Source organism: Ceratotherium simum, chromosome 30 (genome assembly GCF_057802395.1).
Source record: "Ceratotherium simum simum isolate JZ-2026a chromosome 30, ASM5780239v1, whole genome shotgun sequence".
Classification (NCBI taxonomy): domain Eukaryota; kingdom Metazoa; phylum Chordata; class Mammalia; order Perissodactyla; family Rhinocerotidae; genus Ceratotherium; species Ceratotherium simum.
The window spans coordinates 27,370,385-27,390,443 of record NC_141929.1 but is presented as its reverse complement, the minus strand read 5'-3'; the positions used below and the strand labels follow the sequence as shown (position 1 = coordinate 27,390,443).

Here is a 20,059-nt window from a genome sequence, read left to right as displayed (position 1 = left end):
AGCAAAACTTTTAGGCTATATTAAAAAATAAAGTAACTATATCAAAGGCATTCTATAATACTTCTATAATGATCTGATTTTTGGCTAGAGTAACACATTCTCATCTAAAAGTCACACATTATGAGGGACGTTAACAAACAGTGCATCTATGGTGGTAGAGATTCAGAAAATCATGTGGAATGGCTGGGAAAATGGGGTACTATTTAGCCTAGAGAATGCACATGAGGGAAGATTAAAGACAATTATGTGAAGGGTACTTACATGAAATATTCAATCTTATTCAGAAAAAGAGCTACAAACATTTTATTTTAGTTCATTATAAAGAAATCCCTAATAAGGCTGTCCAAAAATGGTAATGAGTACTCTTATGAGGTAGTCAACTAACTTACATAGTTACAAACAAAAATCCCTATCTCTAATAAAACTTTTAAAATTCTTCGAGTGGAATATAAGCAGCAATTATCCGAAGAATTTGCCTTCAACCCCAGCTCCTAAAAACAGATTAAAAAAAAAAAAAAAAAAAGACACACGTATGGGGATTCCCATACAAGCTCAAAAAGATTTCTATAAAGAAAAATACAAAATCTAGCCTAACAGATGATCTCAAACGTCCCAAAAAATGCCCAAGATTCTATACAATTCTGAAGTACCAGATTTTTAAAACTTAAATTAAAGACAGTAACTCTCTATATTACAATGATTATAGTTACAATAATTGGAATAATTAGACTATATCCAAATATACATATGCTCCATATAAACAATATATCTGTATCAGCCTCTTCATATTTCTTAAACTTGTTCAACATATTCTAACTTAAAAATATTCATTCCAAGAGCCAGCCTGGTGGTGTAGTGGTTAAGTTCGTGCATTCCACTTCGGCAGCCCGGGGTTCGCAGCTCTGGATCACAGGCACAGACCTATGCACCACTTATCAAGCCATGCTGTGGCAGGTGTCCTACACATAGAGTAGAGAAAGATGGGCACGGATGTTAGCCCAGGGCTAATCCTCCTCACCAAAAAAAAAAAAAAAAAAAAAAAATCATTCCAGGTTCTTATGGTATTATCTGTATCAATATCTTGTGTTACTTTATAAAAAATAGTGCATCTATTCAAAACAGTTTAATATATTGAAAAGAACCTGAAAAATTTTTGCAAATATAAAGGGTTACTTCTAACACAAAATGCACTAATTTAAGGACAAAAATTTTGAATTCCTAAGTACAAAGATGGTGGAACTAAGATCACTTTTTCCTAGTCTAGCTTCTCAAATAAAATTTTTTAAAATTTCATTTCCAACAACACATTCTCTTTTAAGAAGTGGTCCAGAGAGATATGGCAAATAGCTCATTATTACTACCTCAAATGACAGGCCAAATGCAAATTTCTATTTGGGTTTGATAAATCCAAAAATAAAAATGTCCAGAACTGATAAATGTCCCAAAACATGTATAATTATTCTCTATTCAAGTGATGAATCTGGGGCACAAAGAAGCCACGAAACAAAACAGACTGTCCGTTTAGAGACCCAGATCAACATACAGAAACTGCAGAATGGCAAAGGAGGGAGATCTAAAGGAACAAGCAAGCTCAAGATGCCACTTTTAATGTCTGTGAGCAAACCATCTAGCCAAAGGAGAATGCTGGAGACGGAGAACGAGGAAGAGGAGGCAGCAACCACTACCAAATCTGAAAACAGAAATGGCAGACTACCCCAACACACTTTCCTGCCCTCAAGCATCCCCAGGATTGTTTATATGTGAGGAAATAATTGGATTGATTCAAAGATGAGCAAAAAACCCAAAGACACAGCATGGAACCTATTTAAAGAACCTGTAAAATAAACAGAGCAAAGAAACAAGAGGTGAAGAAGACACATTTCAAAGGACTTACCCAGATAAACAAACAAAAGAAGAATTCAGACAAACAGTATTCCATACCTTCAAAGAAATGATAGGAACTTTTTTGTTTTTTAAGGGAAAAATCTTCAAAAAGGTAACACACTAGTTCAAAGACAAGATAACAGAAGGAAACGAAAGCTTGCAGGGCTCAGGAAGGAAACATAAGACCAAAATCTTACAGAAAAGATAACCCCCTAATAAAATCAATAAGCCTCAATCCATAAGAGAAGAAAAGGAAAACCATTCAAAGAACACAAGAAAAATATTCCTGAAATAAAGATTTGAATTGAAGATTGAAAGGTATACCATATTAAGTTCACGCGCTCTGCTTCGGCAGCCCAGGGTTCGTGGGTTCGGATCCCGGGCACGGACCTAGACCGCTCATCAAGCCATGCTGTGGTGGCATCCCACACAGAAAATAGAGGAAGATAGGCAAAGGTGTTAGCACTCAAGGCCAATCTTCCTCACAAAAAAAAAAAGAAAGAAAGGTATACCTTAGCACGAGAAAGGCTGACACAGAATAACCAAAACTTACAGCATACACATGAAGTTAATAAACTCTAATTACAAGAAAATTCATAGGGATATTGAGGTTAGGAGTAGATGTAGGCAAGAAAAGTTAGTTACCTAAAATGCATGAGGGAGGAGAGCGACAAAGGAAGACAGCCAGGCAGCTTTTGGCATGCAATGTTGCTGAATAATGGGGAGCAATATTTAGAAAACTAGGGGGAAATAAACTTGAATCAAGAATTTCATATCTAGTGATCATTGGACTCCAAACAAAAATGATAAAGGTATTCTCAAGCATGAAAGAGCTGAGGTAATGGCATCGTAGTTCTCAATTAAACAAATCTGACAATGATCTACAGCCAAAAAAGAAACAAATGAAAATAAAGTTTTTCGGGAATACAGAAACCTTAGTAAAAGGACAGACAGTAAGCAATGAATCCATTTCAATATATAATACATTTTTAAGAAGACTAAACTATTCTTTGAATAAAAGTTGTTTTATAGATTTGACCCTGGAAACAAATATTTTACATAATTATCAAGCAAAATCAAATTATTAAAAAAGTATTCCCTAAATATTGAAAGTAATATGAAAACAATGAACCCAACTCTATATCCAGTTGGAGGTACAACTATGCCAAGAACTATTCTAAATGACTTTAAAACATTAATTTGATTGTACATCCCTAGTGAGATAGGCCCTAAGGGCTCCCTTCACCCCCCTAAAACAAACAAAGTATTTTCCATAATCATAGTGCTCTTCGCAATGTCAGAATTGTTAGTCTGAGATTCTTGACTGTGTAGTATGGTATAAAGCAAATGAGTGTTTTTATCACTGAAAAGTGGAATTTTCTCCATGGGAAGAAAGGAGAGACAGATTTTAAATCATAAAGTAAAAATCTCTCGGTCCTGAAATTAAATTAGAAGTATCAGCATGAAGTCACGGTGTTATTTTTCTCTTTGGCTCTTCCACTGAAAGGCCTAATAATGGCCAAGTGTCAGTAAGCAATACAAGTGTTGAAATAACTTTCTAGGCCCAAAATGAAGCTGCTCCTGCCCAGAGTACCATGTCAGCAACCAAAACTTAGATAACTTCTGAGTCCCTGTAAATGCTCCACTTGACCTGAAACACAATACATTCAGTCAGCCAATCCCTAAACACCAACCCAATTCTGAGCCTTCTCACCCTAAACAAGGTTGACTATGTGGTCCCAGCCAATCAGTTATTTTCTATTTGTCTCTTCCTTTGTTCTTTATCCTATAAAAGCTTCCTACTTCCTGCCCCATTTTGCAGTTCTCCAAAAGGAAGCTATCTGTTTCATGAAAATTAGTTCGTATCATCTAAACTGTCTTCTTTAATCTTTTTTTTTTTTTTTTTTTGGTGAGGAAGATAAGCCCTGTGCTAACATCTGCCAATCCTCCTCTTTTTTGTTGCTGAGGAAGACTGGCCCTGGGCTAACACCTGTGCCCATCTTCCTCCACTTTATATGGGACACTGCCACAGCATGGCTTGCCAAGTGGTGCGTCGGTGCGTGCCCGGGATCCGACTCAGCCAACCCTGGGCCACCACAGCGGAGTGCGCGCACCTAACTGCTTGTGCCACCTCCTTTAATCATTTTTTAACACAAGAGATGATGATCTCTAAATACCATTTCCCTCTAAAGTAAAACCAAGGCGTCTTAGAGAAACTGCTCATTCCAGGTCTGAAGCAAGAAATACACAAGATGAATCTGGAATATTTTAGTTTCCATGGTTTCTGGAATGACCTCCAAGACTACAAATAAGTATAGTGTCAAAAGGACTCCGAAGCCAACATGAATAAGCCTTCACTGGCCAGAGGAGAAAGAATGAATAAGCAACACTTTCAATGATTTCAAACACATCAAATACGTTAACAATACATGAGTTCCTAAGAACACTAAAAAATTCATTCACTGGTCATGTTTGGAGGTGTGGAGGATCAGAATTGGCCACCCCAAAATGCGTCTCTTTGCCTTGGCTTGATTATTTTTAAGAACAAAAGACTGTGAAAGAAACTTTGGCCTTCCCTCTAACTGCCTAAAAGAATTTAAGATAAAAGTCCTGTCCCCAGGACAGGCCAACACCACAGATAACTCTGGGGTACGTAGACTGTGAGGGCCCTGCTAAGCCCATCCTTATCAAAGTTCTCTTTACCAAACATTTGCTTTTCCATCTCCATGTGAATTGCCTTCCTCGCCTTTGAAGTCTCAAACCACTACCCTCAATATCCTCCTTTGTCTTTAGCTTAAAATGCTATTGAAGATGACAACCTCCTCCAGAATGCTGAGTTACCCAGTTTTCCCGGGTTTCTCCCAGGTATACATGTTATAAAGCTTTGTTTGATTTTCTCCTGTTATTCTGTGATATGTCAATTTAACTTGTAGCACGGCCAGAAAGGACCCAGAGTGGGTAGAGGAAATCTCTTCCTCCCCTACAGAGGGTGCTAAAAAACAAATCACTTTGAAAACTGACAAATAAGAAGAGAGAATCAAGCACTTATCTTGCTCTTTCTGTATAAACTGCACCTCAGGTAACCATACAGTTGGTAAAGGCAAGTTTTCCTTTACAGAGAACTATTTCAACTAATAAAGAATGCATAACAATTAGAATATTACCATTTTGCAATCCCTAACAAATTAATCTAGTCAATGAACAAAGCCTGCAAAAAAAAAAGACAATCACAAAAATAGAGACAACCAGACATTATGAATCTCCTGCAAGTACACAGCATCACCTATAAAATTGTCCTAAGGAGAAAAAAACCTTAATCTGATTAAGCTTCTAAATTTAACTACTAATTTACAGGAAATACAAGAGAGAGAGGAACATGTTAAACACCACCCTAGGGATACAACCAGCAAAATTCAGACTGTAGGTAACCACAGGACAAACAATCTAATTTCTTTAACAAAATAACTACAAGAAAAAAAGAGGGAGGGGAAACTATAGACTTTAAAATAGAGTTAACAAGGGCCAATGCAACAAACTGATTTATTTTATTTGAATCCTGATTCAAACCAACCGTTTTAAAATTTTTTTATAAGAGGCAAACAGGAAATGTAAATGTTAACTGGATATTTGATATTTAGGGATTGTGCATTTTTTTAAAAAATGTGGCAATGGTATTGAAGTTAGGTTTATATTAACATAAATAGATGAAATTATGTCTGGGATATGCTTTAAAACAACTGAGGGGAATGGTTAGATGAAACAAGATTGGTCATAACAAAATGAAGCTAGATGATAGATTCATGAGAGTTACATTACTCTACTCTTGTGTGCTTGAGATTATCTTTAATAAAACTTTTCTTTTTTTGGTGAGGAAGATCAGCCCTGAGCTAACATCCGATGCTGATCCTCCTCTTTTTTTGCCAAGGAAGACTGGCCCTGAGCTAACATCCGTGCCTGTCTTCCTCTACTTTATATGGGACACCGCCACAGCATGGCGTGACAAGCGGTGCCTCGGTGCGCACCAGGGATCCGAACCCATGAGCCCTGGGCCACCGAAGTGGAGCGCACAAACTTAACCGCTTACGCCACTGGGCTGGCCCCGATCTTTAATAAAACTTTTAGAGGCCGGCCTGGTGGCACAGTCGTTAAGTTCGCGTCCTTCACTTCAGTGGCCCAGGGTTCACAGGTTCGGATCCCGGGCACAGACCTATGCACTGCTTATCAAGCCACGCAGTGCCAGGCGTCCCACACACAGTAGAGGAAGATGGGCACGGATGTTAGCCCAGGGCCAATCTTCCTCACAAAAAAAAAGGGGGTGGGGGCCAGACCAGTGGCATAGTGGTTAAGTTCGCACACTCCGCTCTGGCAGCTGGGGGTTCACAGGTTCGGATCCCAGGCACAGACCGACGCATCACTTGTCAAGCCATGCTGTGTGGCGTCCCATACAAAGTAGAGGAAGATGGGCACAGATGTTAGCTGAGGGCCAATCTTCCTCACCAAAAAGGAGGAGCACTGGCAACAGATGTTAGCTGAGGGCTAATCTTCCTCACAAAAAAAAAAAAAAAAAGTGTTACTTATTTAATAAATTTAAAATTTTTATTTTATATTTCATTTTATAAATTTTAAAATTTATAAATTTTTAAATTTTTAAAAATTTTATTTAGAGACTATATTATTTAAAGAACAGGATATAAAATGGTTTTACAGAACAATTATTTTGTGTGTGTGTGTGTGTGTGTGTGTGTGTGTCTGTGAGGAAGATTGGCCCTGAGCTAAAATCTGTGCCCATCTTTCTCTATTTTGTATGTGGGACACGGCCTCTGCAGGGCTTGATGAGCGGTGTGTAGATCCGCGCGCGGGATCCAAACTGCGAACCCTGGGCCGCCAAAGCAGAGCATGGGAATTTAACGACTATGCCACCAGGCTGGACCCCTAGAACAACTATTTTTAATGCAAAAACAAAGAATACTCAAAAATGTTAAGAAACTGAGTAGAAAAACTAGTGTTGATTTTATTTTTCTGTATTTTACTTATATAATTTCTTTCATGATGAGTATTTTTAAAAGAACTAAAGGGGTTAATGTTTACGGATCATAAAATCCTGACTAACGGGGCAAATTCTAACCATTTTTTCAGTTATATAATTGTAATACTAGCTAGCTCCCATGTTTAGTTATATATATCTAATAAATTCAATAAATACTCCTTCCCACTTGTCATTAGGATAAATAACAAAGGGAACACAATCCCAGCCAAGCTATTCAGTCTGTTCAGACTAAGCCACAACAAAGCATGGCACTAAAATATACTAAGCATCCAAGAATTGCAATACGCCCTTACCTAACACCAAAGGAAATCAAGACAGAGCCAAGAACTAGAACCTTGCTCCAAACCCCAGTTCTAAATTCCTAATCATTCTAGAAGTAACAGAAGAGAGGGGCCTGTCTGCAAAGGTACTATTGAAGACACAAAATTTACTTGTCTAAAGAAAATCTGTAGAACTGTGAAACCTCAGCCATTAGGTGAAACCATGCATTCTAACATTTAGCTTCAAAATTAATTACTAAATAGTTTATTCCTTCTTTCATTCCAAGAAGGAATGCATTTGAACACTAAATGTTAGGTATAAGAGACATAAACTAAAGGATGGTACCATACCTCAAGGTCGTCTTGGGAGTAGGGAAGATGATCAAACCAATTATAATATAGTATTAAGTTGACCAGATCATGCAGAGCCTTGCTGGGGTGAAGTCAGATAGTGCCACCATATTCCCCACTTCAAGCAAGTTCTAGTTGCCCCAGTAGTCAGCTCCTTCAGAGTCTGTCTCAGCTGGAGTCACATTATCCAAGGGCACACAAGCTCCTGATGTAGCCCTCTACAATCCTGAGGGACATAAAGGCCTGACCATTTGGGCCCACTGTGGGACAACTCTGATATCCGTTCCAGAATTCCCCATGGAGTTAGCCAAGGGTTTGTTGTGTTTCCATCACAGTTCTCCCTCTGCCAAATTCTGTTTTCAACCTGTCCCCCTCCCACTACAGGTGTTGAAACCTTATAAATAACCTGCATTCCCAACTGTCTCATATCTGTTTCCAGAGAACAGCAACATAGGCACAGTTAGGAGTCTGAGCTTTAAATTGACTGGGACAGAGATTTTAAAACCTCAAAGAGACTATTAGCTATACATTTTACAGGTCACTCTGAGAACACAGTGGAAGATGTTTTAGAGTAGAAGCTGTCAGGGGCAGCCAAACTTGGGACTAGAAGACCTTAGAATCCAGAGTCTCTAATTTCTTCTACTTCTTTGTGTTCCAGGAACAACACAAAGAGATTCAACATAGGAATGCTGTGTATTCAAATCTCACATCTGCCATTTTCAGGCAGAGAACCAGTGGGCAAAATACTTAAGGTCTTTGAACCTCAGTGTAAAATGCAACAATACTACCCACTCTGCACCACTGCGGTGAGAATGTGAGGAAGTGACATAAAATCACATTAGAAATAAGGCCTGGAACATTGTAAATGCTTCAATAATTGCTATGAAGATCAGAGAAGTGACTGTTCACATAGAATGACTGGACTGGGCCGGCTCCGTGGCTTGGCGGTTGGGTGCGCGCGCTCTGATGCTGGCGGCCCGGGTTCGGATCCCGGGCGCCCCAAGGCACCACTTCTCCGTCCAACCCGAGGCCGAGTCCTGCGTACAGCAACTAGAGGGATGTGAACCTACGGCATGCAGCTATCTACTGGGGCTTTGGGGGGAAAAAAATGAATAAATAAAATCTTTAAAAAAAAAAAAGAGGGCCGGCCCTGTGGCTTGGTGGTTAAGTGCGCCCGCTGCGATGCTGGTGGCCCGGGTTCGGATCCCGGGTGCGCATCGAGGCACCACTTCTCCGTTCATCCTGAGGCCGAGTCCCGCATACAGCAACTAGAAGGATGTGCAGCTACGACATACAACTATCCACTGGGGCTTTGGGGGGAAAAATAAAATAAATAAAATCTTTAAAAAAAAAAAAAAAAAAAAAAAAAAAGAATGACTGGACTGACAGAATGCTCCGCATTTTTCACTCAACACTGTAAGATCAATGCATGTTGTTCCACGTAATAGTCTCAGTGCCACACAGTATACCTCGCTGATGGACACTTGAGTTGTTTCCAGCTTGGGGCTACTGCGATACATTTTTTTTGATGAACGTGTACACACGTTATGTTTCTGTTTGGTATACACGCAGAAGTGAAACTGCTGGGTCCCTAAATGATATGCTCAGTAACTAAACGAGGAGCTTCTGAGATGCTGGTATTGTTTTTCTTAACCTGCATGGTTATAACAGGTATACGTTCATTCTATGAAAATTCATCTGCACACTTAAAATCTGTGAACTGTTTTGTGCATACATTTTACTTGAACAAAAGTTGACTGAAAAAAATAATGTGTGGTACACAGCAGAAGCTTAAATAGTAGCTGCATGAAACTGTTAGGTCACATTCTGACCAACACGGCTTTCAGAATTTATCCTAAGGAATTAATCCAAATAAAAGAAAAAAGGGGTAAGCCTTTACTGGCCAGGTGGTATTGGATTTGGTTCTTGAAAGACGAGAATTCCGGGAACAGCATTTGGAACTGAACTTCAAGGGCCCTGAAACTTAGATTGAGGAGGCTGGATTCTGTTCTGTAGTAAGAAGACCACTGAAGGTATTAGAACAATGAACTTAAGCACTATAATTCATCAAAGTAGCATCAAATGCAATAAACTCCATAAGCATACACACCTGCTGATATTTCAATGCACCAAAGAAACAGTACCATGTGAAAAGAAAAAAATGGGAGACTAGATAATTCCAAGAATTGAGCTTTTCCATTAGAAAGCAGAGCAGAAGAGTTGCCCAAGCTTGAATTCCTAAGAATCTATCCTACAAATATACCAACACAAACATGCAGGAAATGACCTACAACAGCACTGTCAACAGCGTGCGTGCGCACACACACACACAAAAACTCGTATATAACCTAAATGTCCATCAATAGTGAAGTAAATTATGATTCATCCACACAATGGTTTACTATGCAGCCTTAAAAGAATGAAGAAGCTTTTCATGTATGGATAAGGAAGTATTTCCAAGGGGCCGGCCCAGTGGCGCAGTGGTTAAGTTTGGCGTGCTCCGCTTTGGCAGCCCAGGTTCCTGGGTTCATATCCCAGGAATGGACCTATACCACATATCAAGCCATGCTGTGGCGGCAACCCACATACAAAATAAAGGAAGACTGGCACAGATGTTAGCTCAGGGCCAATCTTCCTCAAGCAAAAAGAGGAAGACTGGCAATGGATGTTAGCTCACGACCAATCTTCCTCTCTAAAACAAGGAATGATTTCCAAAACATACTGGTAAATTTAAAAAAAAAACAAGATGATGTACAACAGTATATGTTATACGCCACCATATGAAAAGGGATGGGAAATATTATTTTAAAAATAAAATTAGGGGCTGGCCCCATGGAGTAGTAGTTAAGTTCGGCACGCTCTGCTTCAGCGGTGCAGGTTCACAAGTTCCGATCCCAGGTGCAGACCTACATCACTCATCAGCCATGCTGAGGTGGCAACCTACATACAAAATAGAGGAAGACTGAAACAGATGTTACCTAAGTGCTAATCTTCCTCAAACAAAAAAAAAAAAAAAAGGAAAACTGGCAACAGATGTTAGCTCAGAGCTAATCTTCCTAACCAAAAAAAAAAAAAAAAAAAAATTTTTAAACCAAAACCACAGCTCCTACATGAACACATTACACACACCTCAAAGACAAGAAGAAATAGTTCCCATACAAACCCTCTCAAGGCTTAGATTTAGCTCAAATAATTAGGCACCTATTTCATTTACAAGTTTGTACTTGTGTACTAGCTACCTTACATAATAACTATAATTAATACTGTAGAGGGAGAATTAGCATTTTTTTTAATGTTGTGACAGGAACTGTGTTAGGTGCTCTATTTAACTTCGTTTAATCCTAACAAGGATGTCAGGAATATTTTATTGTTTTTACCCTTATTTTGCAGATGAAGAAAATAAGGTTCAGAGAGGTTACCCAGGGACATACAGCTAATAAGTTATAAAATGTGTACAATCCTAAGTATGATACTCCATTTGATTTATAAATGGGAAGGGGGTACAATCACTAAAACTAAGGTACAGCATACTATTTAACTTTCATAAAGATTGAATGAAATGCTCTACAAGTTAAACCTACACATGAGAACAATAATTTTAAAAGATTGTGGGCCAAAGGATTTGAACTGACATTTCGCCAAAAATATACAAATAAGCACACGAAAAGATGCTCATCATCATTACCTGTAAATCATAGCTACAGTGAGATACTAGTTCACACCCACTAGCACAGCTAAAAGCAAAAAAGACATGTAACAATGAGTGTTAGTGAGGACGAGGAAAAATTGGAACCCTCATACACTGCTCGTAGAAATGAAAAGTGATGCAGTGCACTGGAAAACAGTCTGGCACTTCTTTCGAAAGGTAAAAAAGAGTAACCATATGATCCAGCAATTCCATTTTCTGGTGTATATCCCAAAAATTGAAAACAAACATCCACCCAGAAACATTGTAAACAAATGTTGATAGCCACAATATTCATAATAGCCAAAAAGTGGAAACAAACCTAAACATCCAACTGATGGATAAGCCAAATGTGGAATATATCCATAAAAAGGAATGAAGTAATGATACATGCTCCAACATGGATGAACCTTGAAAACATTATGCTAAGTGAAAGAAGGCAGACACAAAAGGCCACATATGGTATGATTTCATTTATACGAAAAGTCCAGAAAGGCAGATGCATAGAAGCAGAAAGTAGATTAGGGGTTGCCAGGGGCTGGAGGGAGGGGGAAATGGAGAGCAACTGCTAATGGATTCAGGTATTTCTTTTTGGGGTTATGAAAATATTCTGGAGTTTGATGGTAATGACTGAACAATTTTTCAATCTACTAGAAATTACAGAATTTTACATTTTTAAAGGGTGAGTTTTATAGTTTGTGAAGTTTATCTCAATTTTTTTAAAAAGTAGAAAAGAAAAAATTAGGACTAGATCAAAACAAATCAGATCATATCTCATAATTTTTGTAGAAAAATAAAAATTTTTAAACCCCCCAAAAAAAGGATTGGCCTAAGATCTCTTTTATATATTAAGCTGAAGAGAAATTACTTGAAATGAGGAGCAAAAGTTAGATACTTTTCATGCAACACACCCACATAAATTTCCAACTTTCTTTCCACTGCGTACTCATTCCTTTAATGGTACTTAGATTTTCTGACCAGTTTACTTACATGCTGTATTTCCTGCTGGCTGGCTCGGTAGTTTTTCTTGGTTAAATTGTCCACCAGGTAGCTGATTTGAGACAAGGCCAGCGAGAGCGAGTCAAGATTCATTGCTGGTTGGGGCGGAAGCAGGCGGCCGAGCCCGGCGCAAAATCACCATTATTCCCCTTTAGTCACCTCAGAGGCAGGTTAATGCTTTCTTTGTAATTAGCCTATATGTGGTATCTGTACAGTGTCTTCAGTTCTTCTTTACCAGGGGTCTTAGTCTGTTCTGAAACATGGCACCTGTTGAGGAAGAGAAAAAAAAAAAAAATCAGATTTTTTGATTAGTTAACTTTTTATTAGGGAAAAAAAGGTTAAATAACCTTCCTCTCTCCATCTTAGTACCCGAAATACCACTAAGGACTTTAAAAAAAAAAATTCAGATATCTCAATTGCTACTGATAAAAGATGCCAAGTTTTGGGGCCAGCCCAGTGGTGTAGCGGTTAAGTGCACTCGCTCCGCTTCGGCGGCCCGGGATTTGCAGGTTCGGATCCCAGGCATGCACCAATGCACTGCTTGTAAAGCCATGCTGTGGCAGCGTCCCATATAAAGCAGAGGAAGATGGGGACGGATGTTAGCCCAAGGCCAATCTTCCTCAGCAGAAAGAGGAGGATTGGCATCGGATGTTAGCTCAGGGCTGATCTTCCTCACCAAAAAAAAAAAAAAAAAAAAAAAAAAAAGATGCCAAGTTTTAAAATTAGGTAGGGCCAGTATTAAAAAAAATATACCACTCCCCAAAAGAGTTTTATTTTAGCAAGACAACCTATAATATTTGAGATTTCTATTTTATCAATTTCAAAATGATAATTTATACTATACCCTTTAGAAGCAGCAGGAAAGTACTTAATTAAAATTAGAGTTTGTGGAAAGAAACCCTCATCTGACATTTTCAGTGCCTCTTCCCACACGATATACAACCTATTTACGAGATCTCGTTTATTCACTTTACTCCTTATGTACTGCTTCAGAATCACAGGGCTTAGTCTTCAAGTTGTACCTTAAAACCTACGTTTTAGCTATCTGAATGGCTAATTTAAAAGCAAATAAGGGATCCAGAACCCAAATTCCTTCCTTCATTGTTGTAACTTTTTACTAGGAGTATTTAGAAAGGAAAGCCCAAAGCAGCAATATAGCTAAAATGACAGGATGCTTATCAGTTTATTTCCAACCACTTGCTGAGTCAGAGGAACTATTCTGTATTACCAAAAAAAAAACCCACAAGTTTTTTTCCTAAGAATTCACCAAGTACTGCTGCTGAAACACAAAAATCTTTGAATGCAAGGAACAAAGCTTATCCATAGCTTCCTGTTCTGAAATCTACTCATAATTTCACTACAATCACAACTCACCATGTAAGGTATAGAAAATTCACGAACATTAAAAGCCCCTTGGTAAGGGCATTTAAACCTTTATCTTTACCAATTTTTAACAATGTAGAGAGACTACACTGTTTTGTTCCGTTTTCTTTATACAAAGCAAAGGTTCTACCTATGCTATCCTTCCACATTCTCCTAAAAAGGGTAAGAGAGGCTTGGGAATGTGCCAAGATATTTTTTGAGAAGTTAAATTGTGCTTATATCTATCCATTATATGTAACTAAACTTGCCTGCTATAAATTCTTAGACCAAATTATTTCCTTTGTGTTACAGTGATAGCATATTTTCTGTTATCAGACAAGCAAAAATCAAAATTTGAGGACACATCGGGCCAGCCTGGCGGCCTAGCGATTAAGTGCGTGCGCTCCGCTACTGGTGGCCCGGGTTCGGATCCTGGGCACGCACCGAGGCACCGCTTCTCTGGCCATGCTGAGGCCACGTCCCACATACAGCAACTAGAAGGATGTGACTATGATATACAACTATCTACTGGGGCTTTGGAGAAAAAAAAAAGGAGGAGGATTGGCAATAGATGTTAGCTCAGAGCCTGTCTTCCTCAGCAAAAAAAAAGAGGAGGATTAGCATGGATGTTAGTTCAGGGCTGATCTTCCTCACACACACACACACAAAAATTGAGGACACAGCGTAATGAGGATACAGGCAAATAGGACTTACCAGACTGTTAACGACAGTGTTAACTGGTACAACGTTTTCTGAAACTCAAATTGGCAATATTGTAAAACGTGTTTATTGCCCTACCCTTGAACCTGTAACTCCACTATTGACGGTATCCCTCCAGATATACTGTCTCAAGAACTCAAAGGAAACAGAGAGTTTCACTGAAGTATTGCTTATCATAGCAAAAAGAAAAAGAATAAAACAGCAAAAAGTAACTGTTTAAATAAATCGTGGTATACCCAAACAAGGTAGCTGTTAAAAAGAATCAAGTAAAATTGTGCTGTAAAGAGGCTCATTAAGAAAAAAAGACATAAGATTTTTGGATTGAATAAATAAAAACTTAATAATAGATACCTCTGAGTAGGAAAGTGAAGTGTGGAAGCTTTCCCTTTTCACCTTCTTTAGCTTTTTTTTATTTTAATTTTTTTTGAGGAAGATTGGCCCCGCTCTAACATCTGTTGCCAATCTTCCTCTTTTTTTTTCTTTTTTCTCCCAAAAGCCCCAGTACACAGTTGTGTGTCATAGTTGTGGAGTTGCAGCTCTTCTATGTGGGACGCCGCCTCAGCATGGCTTGATGAGCAATGCGTAGGTCTACGCCCAGACTCCGAACCCATGAACCCCAGGCCACTGAAGTGGAGCATGCAAACTTAACCATTACACCACCAGGCTGGCCCCGAAAACGTCACCTTCTCAGTGAGAATCACCCTGACCTCAAAACTGCAGTGCCCACCCCCACCCCATTCTTTTTTCCATATCACATCACCTAAGATGTATTACATACTTATATTTGCCTGTCTCTTCATATGTAAGTTCTATCACGGAAGTGACCATAATTGTCTATTGTTCACCAATTTATTACAAGCATTACATGGCCCATAGTAGGAGCTCACTAAATATTTATTCAACGAATAAGAGCTATAAATTGAAGCTTAGGATTTTGTAACCTATATTTTCAATCTACAAAATGGCATGAAACACCACTGAAATTTTCCTAGTCAGATACAACAATCACATGAGAGTTAATAATAGATGATTTTTTGTGTGTGTGTGAGGAAAATTAGCCCTGAGCTAACACCTGTCGCCAATCCTCCTCTTTTTGCTGAGGAAGACTGGCCCTGGGCTAACATCCGTGCCCATCTTCCTCCACTTTATATGGGACGCCGCCACAGCATGGCTTGACAAGCATTGCGTTGGTGCACACCCAAGATCTGAACCCCAGGCCGCCACAGCTAAGTGCACGCACTTAATCACTAAGCTACACCATCGGGCCAGCCCTGAGATGATTTCTAATTTAACTGTCTCAGCATGCACGACCAAGTGGTTAAGACCCTTCCAATTAACCTTTTGCCTCTAATGTGTATATAAATTGGGTCACAGTGTCTTTACTTCTAGGCCATGTTTATTAAAATATATAAGTACAAACGTATAAAGTGACTATTCAACAGCTCTCCACTAAAATGTTTAGATGTTAAATTAGTTTAAGATCATGAAATTTGATATTCCTTAACCATAAGGAATTTGTAGGCCAGGATCATTCTACCTGTATAGGCAGTGTCTAGTATTAGTCTCCATATATACCAGGGACTCAGATTTCTAATTATTAACTTCATATCAAGGCAAAGTCTTAAAGAATAATCAAAAAACAGCTACCACTTCAAGAGGCCTCCCTATCTTCATTATTAAAAACTTACAGGGGCCAGCCCCGTGGCATACAGTTAAGTTCGGCATGCTCTGCTTCAGCGGCCTGGGTTTGGTTCCCAGGCAGGGACCTATACCACTCGTCAGCAGCCATGTTGTGGCAGCGTCCCACATACAAAATAAAGGAAGACTGTCACAGATGTTAGCTCAGGGCAAACCTTCCTCAAGCAAAAAGGGGAAGACTGGCAACAGATGTTAGCTCAGGGTGAATATTCCTCAGCAAAAAAACTCAATTAAATAAATAAAAATAAAAACATACAAACGCACCCTTCTTCCAAAACCCACGAGGATGTGTAACATCACGCCACTGAGATTTCAACAATGAAAACAATATACTAAATCCTTCGAAGCAGTTACTCTAGTAGTTTTTTTGCCTCAGCATTCTTTAACAATGGTGTACAATGTAAATGAAAGGGCACTGACATTTGACAGTAATACACTACAAGACAACTGTCACCTGATAAAAAATTTACCAAAGATATGGCTGTAATAATAAAAAGGAAAATAGCAATTGTAGGTGACAAAGACTGTACAAGGTGTTCTCAGTATTTTTCCTATTATTAAAATATTAGGTACAACCTAAATACCCATCAGTGCAAGGATTTTCTACATACACCCAATGGAATCCCACCCAACATGTAAAATAGCCTTTAAAAAGGTAGTTTTGCCATAACATCCACTACATACTGCAGAATGAAGAAAAGCTGCTAAAATGGCATGTAAAGGTCCAACTTATGTAAAATTATTTCACACTTTTACTGGAGAACACTACACAATATTAGAAATTGCTTCTTGTACATCCAATCTAAGGAATGCTAAGCAACTGTGGTTTACAGTTAAGCTGCTAAGTACTAACAAAGAATACCCATGACGCTGAGTAAAAAGCTGCAGAACTCGGAATAGCATGCTCTCATCCCATAAACACAACCATGTTAATATGGACAGAGCCAAGGTCTCAATTAACAGTGGTTACAGAGAGAATTTCACTTAAAATTCTATTAAAAGAGAGTCCTTTCACATTTATATGGTGACTGACAGACAATAATGTACAACCAAAATTTCACAATGTTATAAACTATTATGCTATCAATTAAAAAAAAGTCTTTCTAGAAATCTACACACCTTCCCATGTATAACCTAACATGTGCACAGTATTATTCACGGTAGCAAATATTTGTCACAGCAATGAATGACCGTGAGCAGGTAACTGGTGAATAAACATCTTGGACAACGTATACAGTAGTCTACCCTGTGTTTAAGCTTTTAAATCTATGTATGTTACCTTTTGTTGTTGTATATAAGCACACATACAGTCGCTTTTTTGCAAAAAATACACAGGCAAGATAAGCCACAAACTAACGAAAATGGTTATTTATAAGGGAGCACTTGCGAAGGGGGTAGAAAGCATAGAAATCAGAACGAAAATTCACATTATATCTTTTATATGGCTTTGACTTTCGAATCATGTAAATATCTTCCATTTGAAATTTAATTAAATAAAAAAACTAAAATCAAACACAAACAGAAATAAATGAACTTGAGTATCTAACAGATAACATAAAACACAGTGAAAACAAGTATTTCAGTAACTTCTGAACACAGAATCCTGTACATCCTTGATGTACACTGGGATATATTTTTAAGGACAAAAAGAACTCAAAGAAATTTGACTCAGTAGGCTTACTATTAGCAATAATATTTGATTCTAATTTTTAAACTATTTTTATATATTATTGGATAAAGCAAATAAACAGGAATCCAGATTCAGTGCAGACAAATGTGGCAAACATAAAACTGTAAAACCCTTAAATATTATATTTGAAATGGAAATATCAACAGGAACTCATTTTTTTCAAAATTATTTCCTATTTGAATCTAACAAAATGTCCTAGATTATACAATAAAAACTAGAGGATTTTGTTGAAAGAAATCAAAGATGACACAAACAAATGGAAGGACATCCCATGTTCACAGATTCAAAGAGTTAATATTGTTAAAATGTCCATGCCACCCAAAGCCATCTATACGTACACTTAATGCAATCCCTATCAAAATGGAATGGCATTTTTCACAGAAGTAGAAAAAATAATCCTAAAATTTGTATAAAACCACAAAAGACCTTGAATAGCCAAAGCAATCATTAGAAAGAACAAAGAGGCATCACACTTCTTGATTTCAAATTATACTATAAAGCTACAGTAATTAAAACAGTATAGTGCTGGCATAAAAATAGACACACAGACCAATGGAACAAAATAGAGCCCACAATTAGACCCCTACATTTACAGCCAACTAACATTTGATAAGGGAGCCAAGAACATCCAATGGGGAAAGGATAGTCTTCCACAAATGGTGTTGAGAAAACTGGATAACCACATGCAGAAAAATGAAACTGGGCCCCTATCTTACACCACTCATAAGAATTAACTCAAAATAGATCAAAGACTTAAACTTAAGGGGCCGGCCCGGTGGTGCAAGTGGTTAAGTGCACGCGCTCTGCTGCGGCGGCCCGGGATTCGCCGGTTCGGATCCGGGGCGCACACCAATGTGTCACTTGTGAAGCCGTGCTGTGGCGGTGTTCCATAAAAAGTGGAGGAAGATGGGCATGGATGTTAGCCCAGGGCCAGTCTTCCTCAGCAAAAAGAGGAGGATTGGCATATGTTAGCTCAGGGCCGATCTTACTCACAAAGAAAAAAAAAAAAAAAGACAAGCTTAAGACCTAATACGATAAAACTACTAGAAGAAAGTATAGGGAAGAAGCTCCTCGACATTGGTCTTGGCAATGATTTTTTTGGATATGACACCAAAAGCATAAACAAAAGAAAAAAATCAACAAGCAGGATTACCTCAAACTTAAAAGCTTCTGCACAACAAAAGAAGCAATTAACAAAATGAAAAGGCAACCTACAGAACAGGACAGAATATTTGCAAACCATGTATGGAATAAGGGGTTAATATCCAAAATTTTTAAAGAACTCATACAACTCTATAACAATAACAAGAAAAAAAAAATCCAATTAAAAAATGGGCAGAGGGGCTGGCCCAGTGGCGCAAGCGGTTAAGTGCGCGCACGGCAGCCCTGGATTCGCGGGTTTGGATCCCGGGCGCGCACTGACGCAGTGCTTGGCACGCCGTGCCACGGTGGCGTCCCATATAAAGTGGAGGAAGATGGGCACGGATCTTAGCCCAGGGCCAGTCTTCCTCAGCAAAAAGAAAAGAGAGAGGAGGATTGACAGATGTTAGCACAGGGCTGATCTCCTCACAAAAAAAAAAAAAAAAAAAAAAAAGGCTTAGCGGTTAAGTGCAGCAGTCCACTACTGGAGGCCCAGGTTCGGATCTGGGCGCGCACTGATGCACTCCTTGTCCTGCCATGCTGAGGCAGCGTCCCACTTACAGCAACTAGCAGGATGTGCAACTATGACATACAACTATCTACTGGGGCTTTAGGGAGAAAAAGGGGAAAAAAAGAAAGAGGATTGGCAATAGACGTTAGCTCAGGGCCAGTCTTCCTCAGCAAAAAGAGGACTGGCATGGATGTTAGCTCAGGGCTGATCTTCCTCACAAAAAAGAAAAAAAAAAGGGGCAGAGGAACTAAATAAACATTTTTCCAAAGGAGACATCCCAATGGCCAACAGGTACATGAAAAGGTGCCTAACATCACTAATCATCAGGGAAATGCAAATCCAAACCAGGATGAGCTATCACCTCACACCTGTAAGAATGGCTAAGAATCATGCATGATGTTGTACACCTGAAACTAATATATGTCGATTATATCTCAACAAAAAATAAATAAAAATTTTAAAAACCAAACTTGAAATAACAGATAGTGCAATGGTGGTTACCAGGGGTGGAGGAATGAGTGTTTAAGGGTACATACTTGCAACTAGTAGACAAGTAAGTCATGGAGATCTGATACACAGTACAGTGATTACAGACAACAAAACTGTATTATAAACAATAAGCTAGCTAAGAAACTACATCTTAACTGTTCCCACCAGGAGAAGAAATAATTATATGATGTGATAGAGGTGTTAACTAATGCTACAATCGCAA

The 20,059-nt window shown here is 38.6% G+C and overlaps 1 protein-coding gene across 7 annotated transcripts in view; it reads right to left on the bottom strand.

Annotated features, from left to right (window-relative positions):
- The window catches only part of CNOT1 (CCR4-NOT transcription complex subunit 1), a 103,589-nt gene that overhangs the window by 66,302 nt on the left and 17,228 nt on the right, over positions 1 to 20,059 (bottom strand). For all 7 annotated transcript variants that reach the window (XM_014788433.2, XM_004431671.3, XM_014788435.2 and 4 more), the window contains exon 2: positions 12,218 to 12,493. In XM_014788433.2, coding sequence (XP_014643919.1) covers positions 12,218 to 12,319 — 102 coding nt within the window. In that variant the 5' untranslated portion in view covers positions 12,320 to 12,493. The remainder of the gene's footprint in view (positions 1 to 12,217; positions 12,494 to 20,059) is intronic.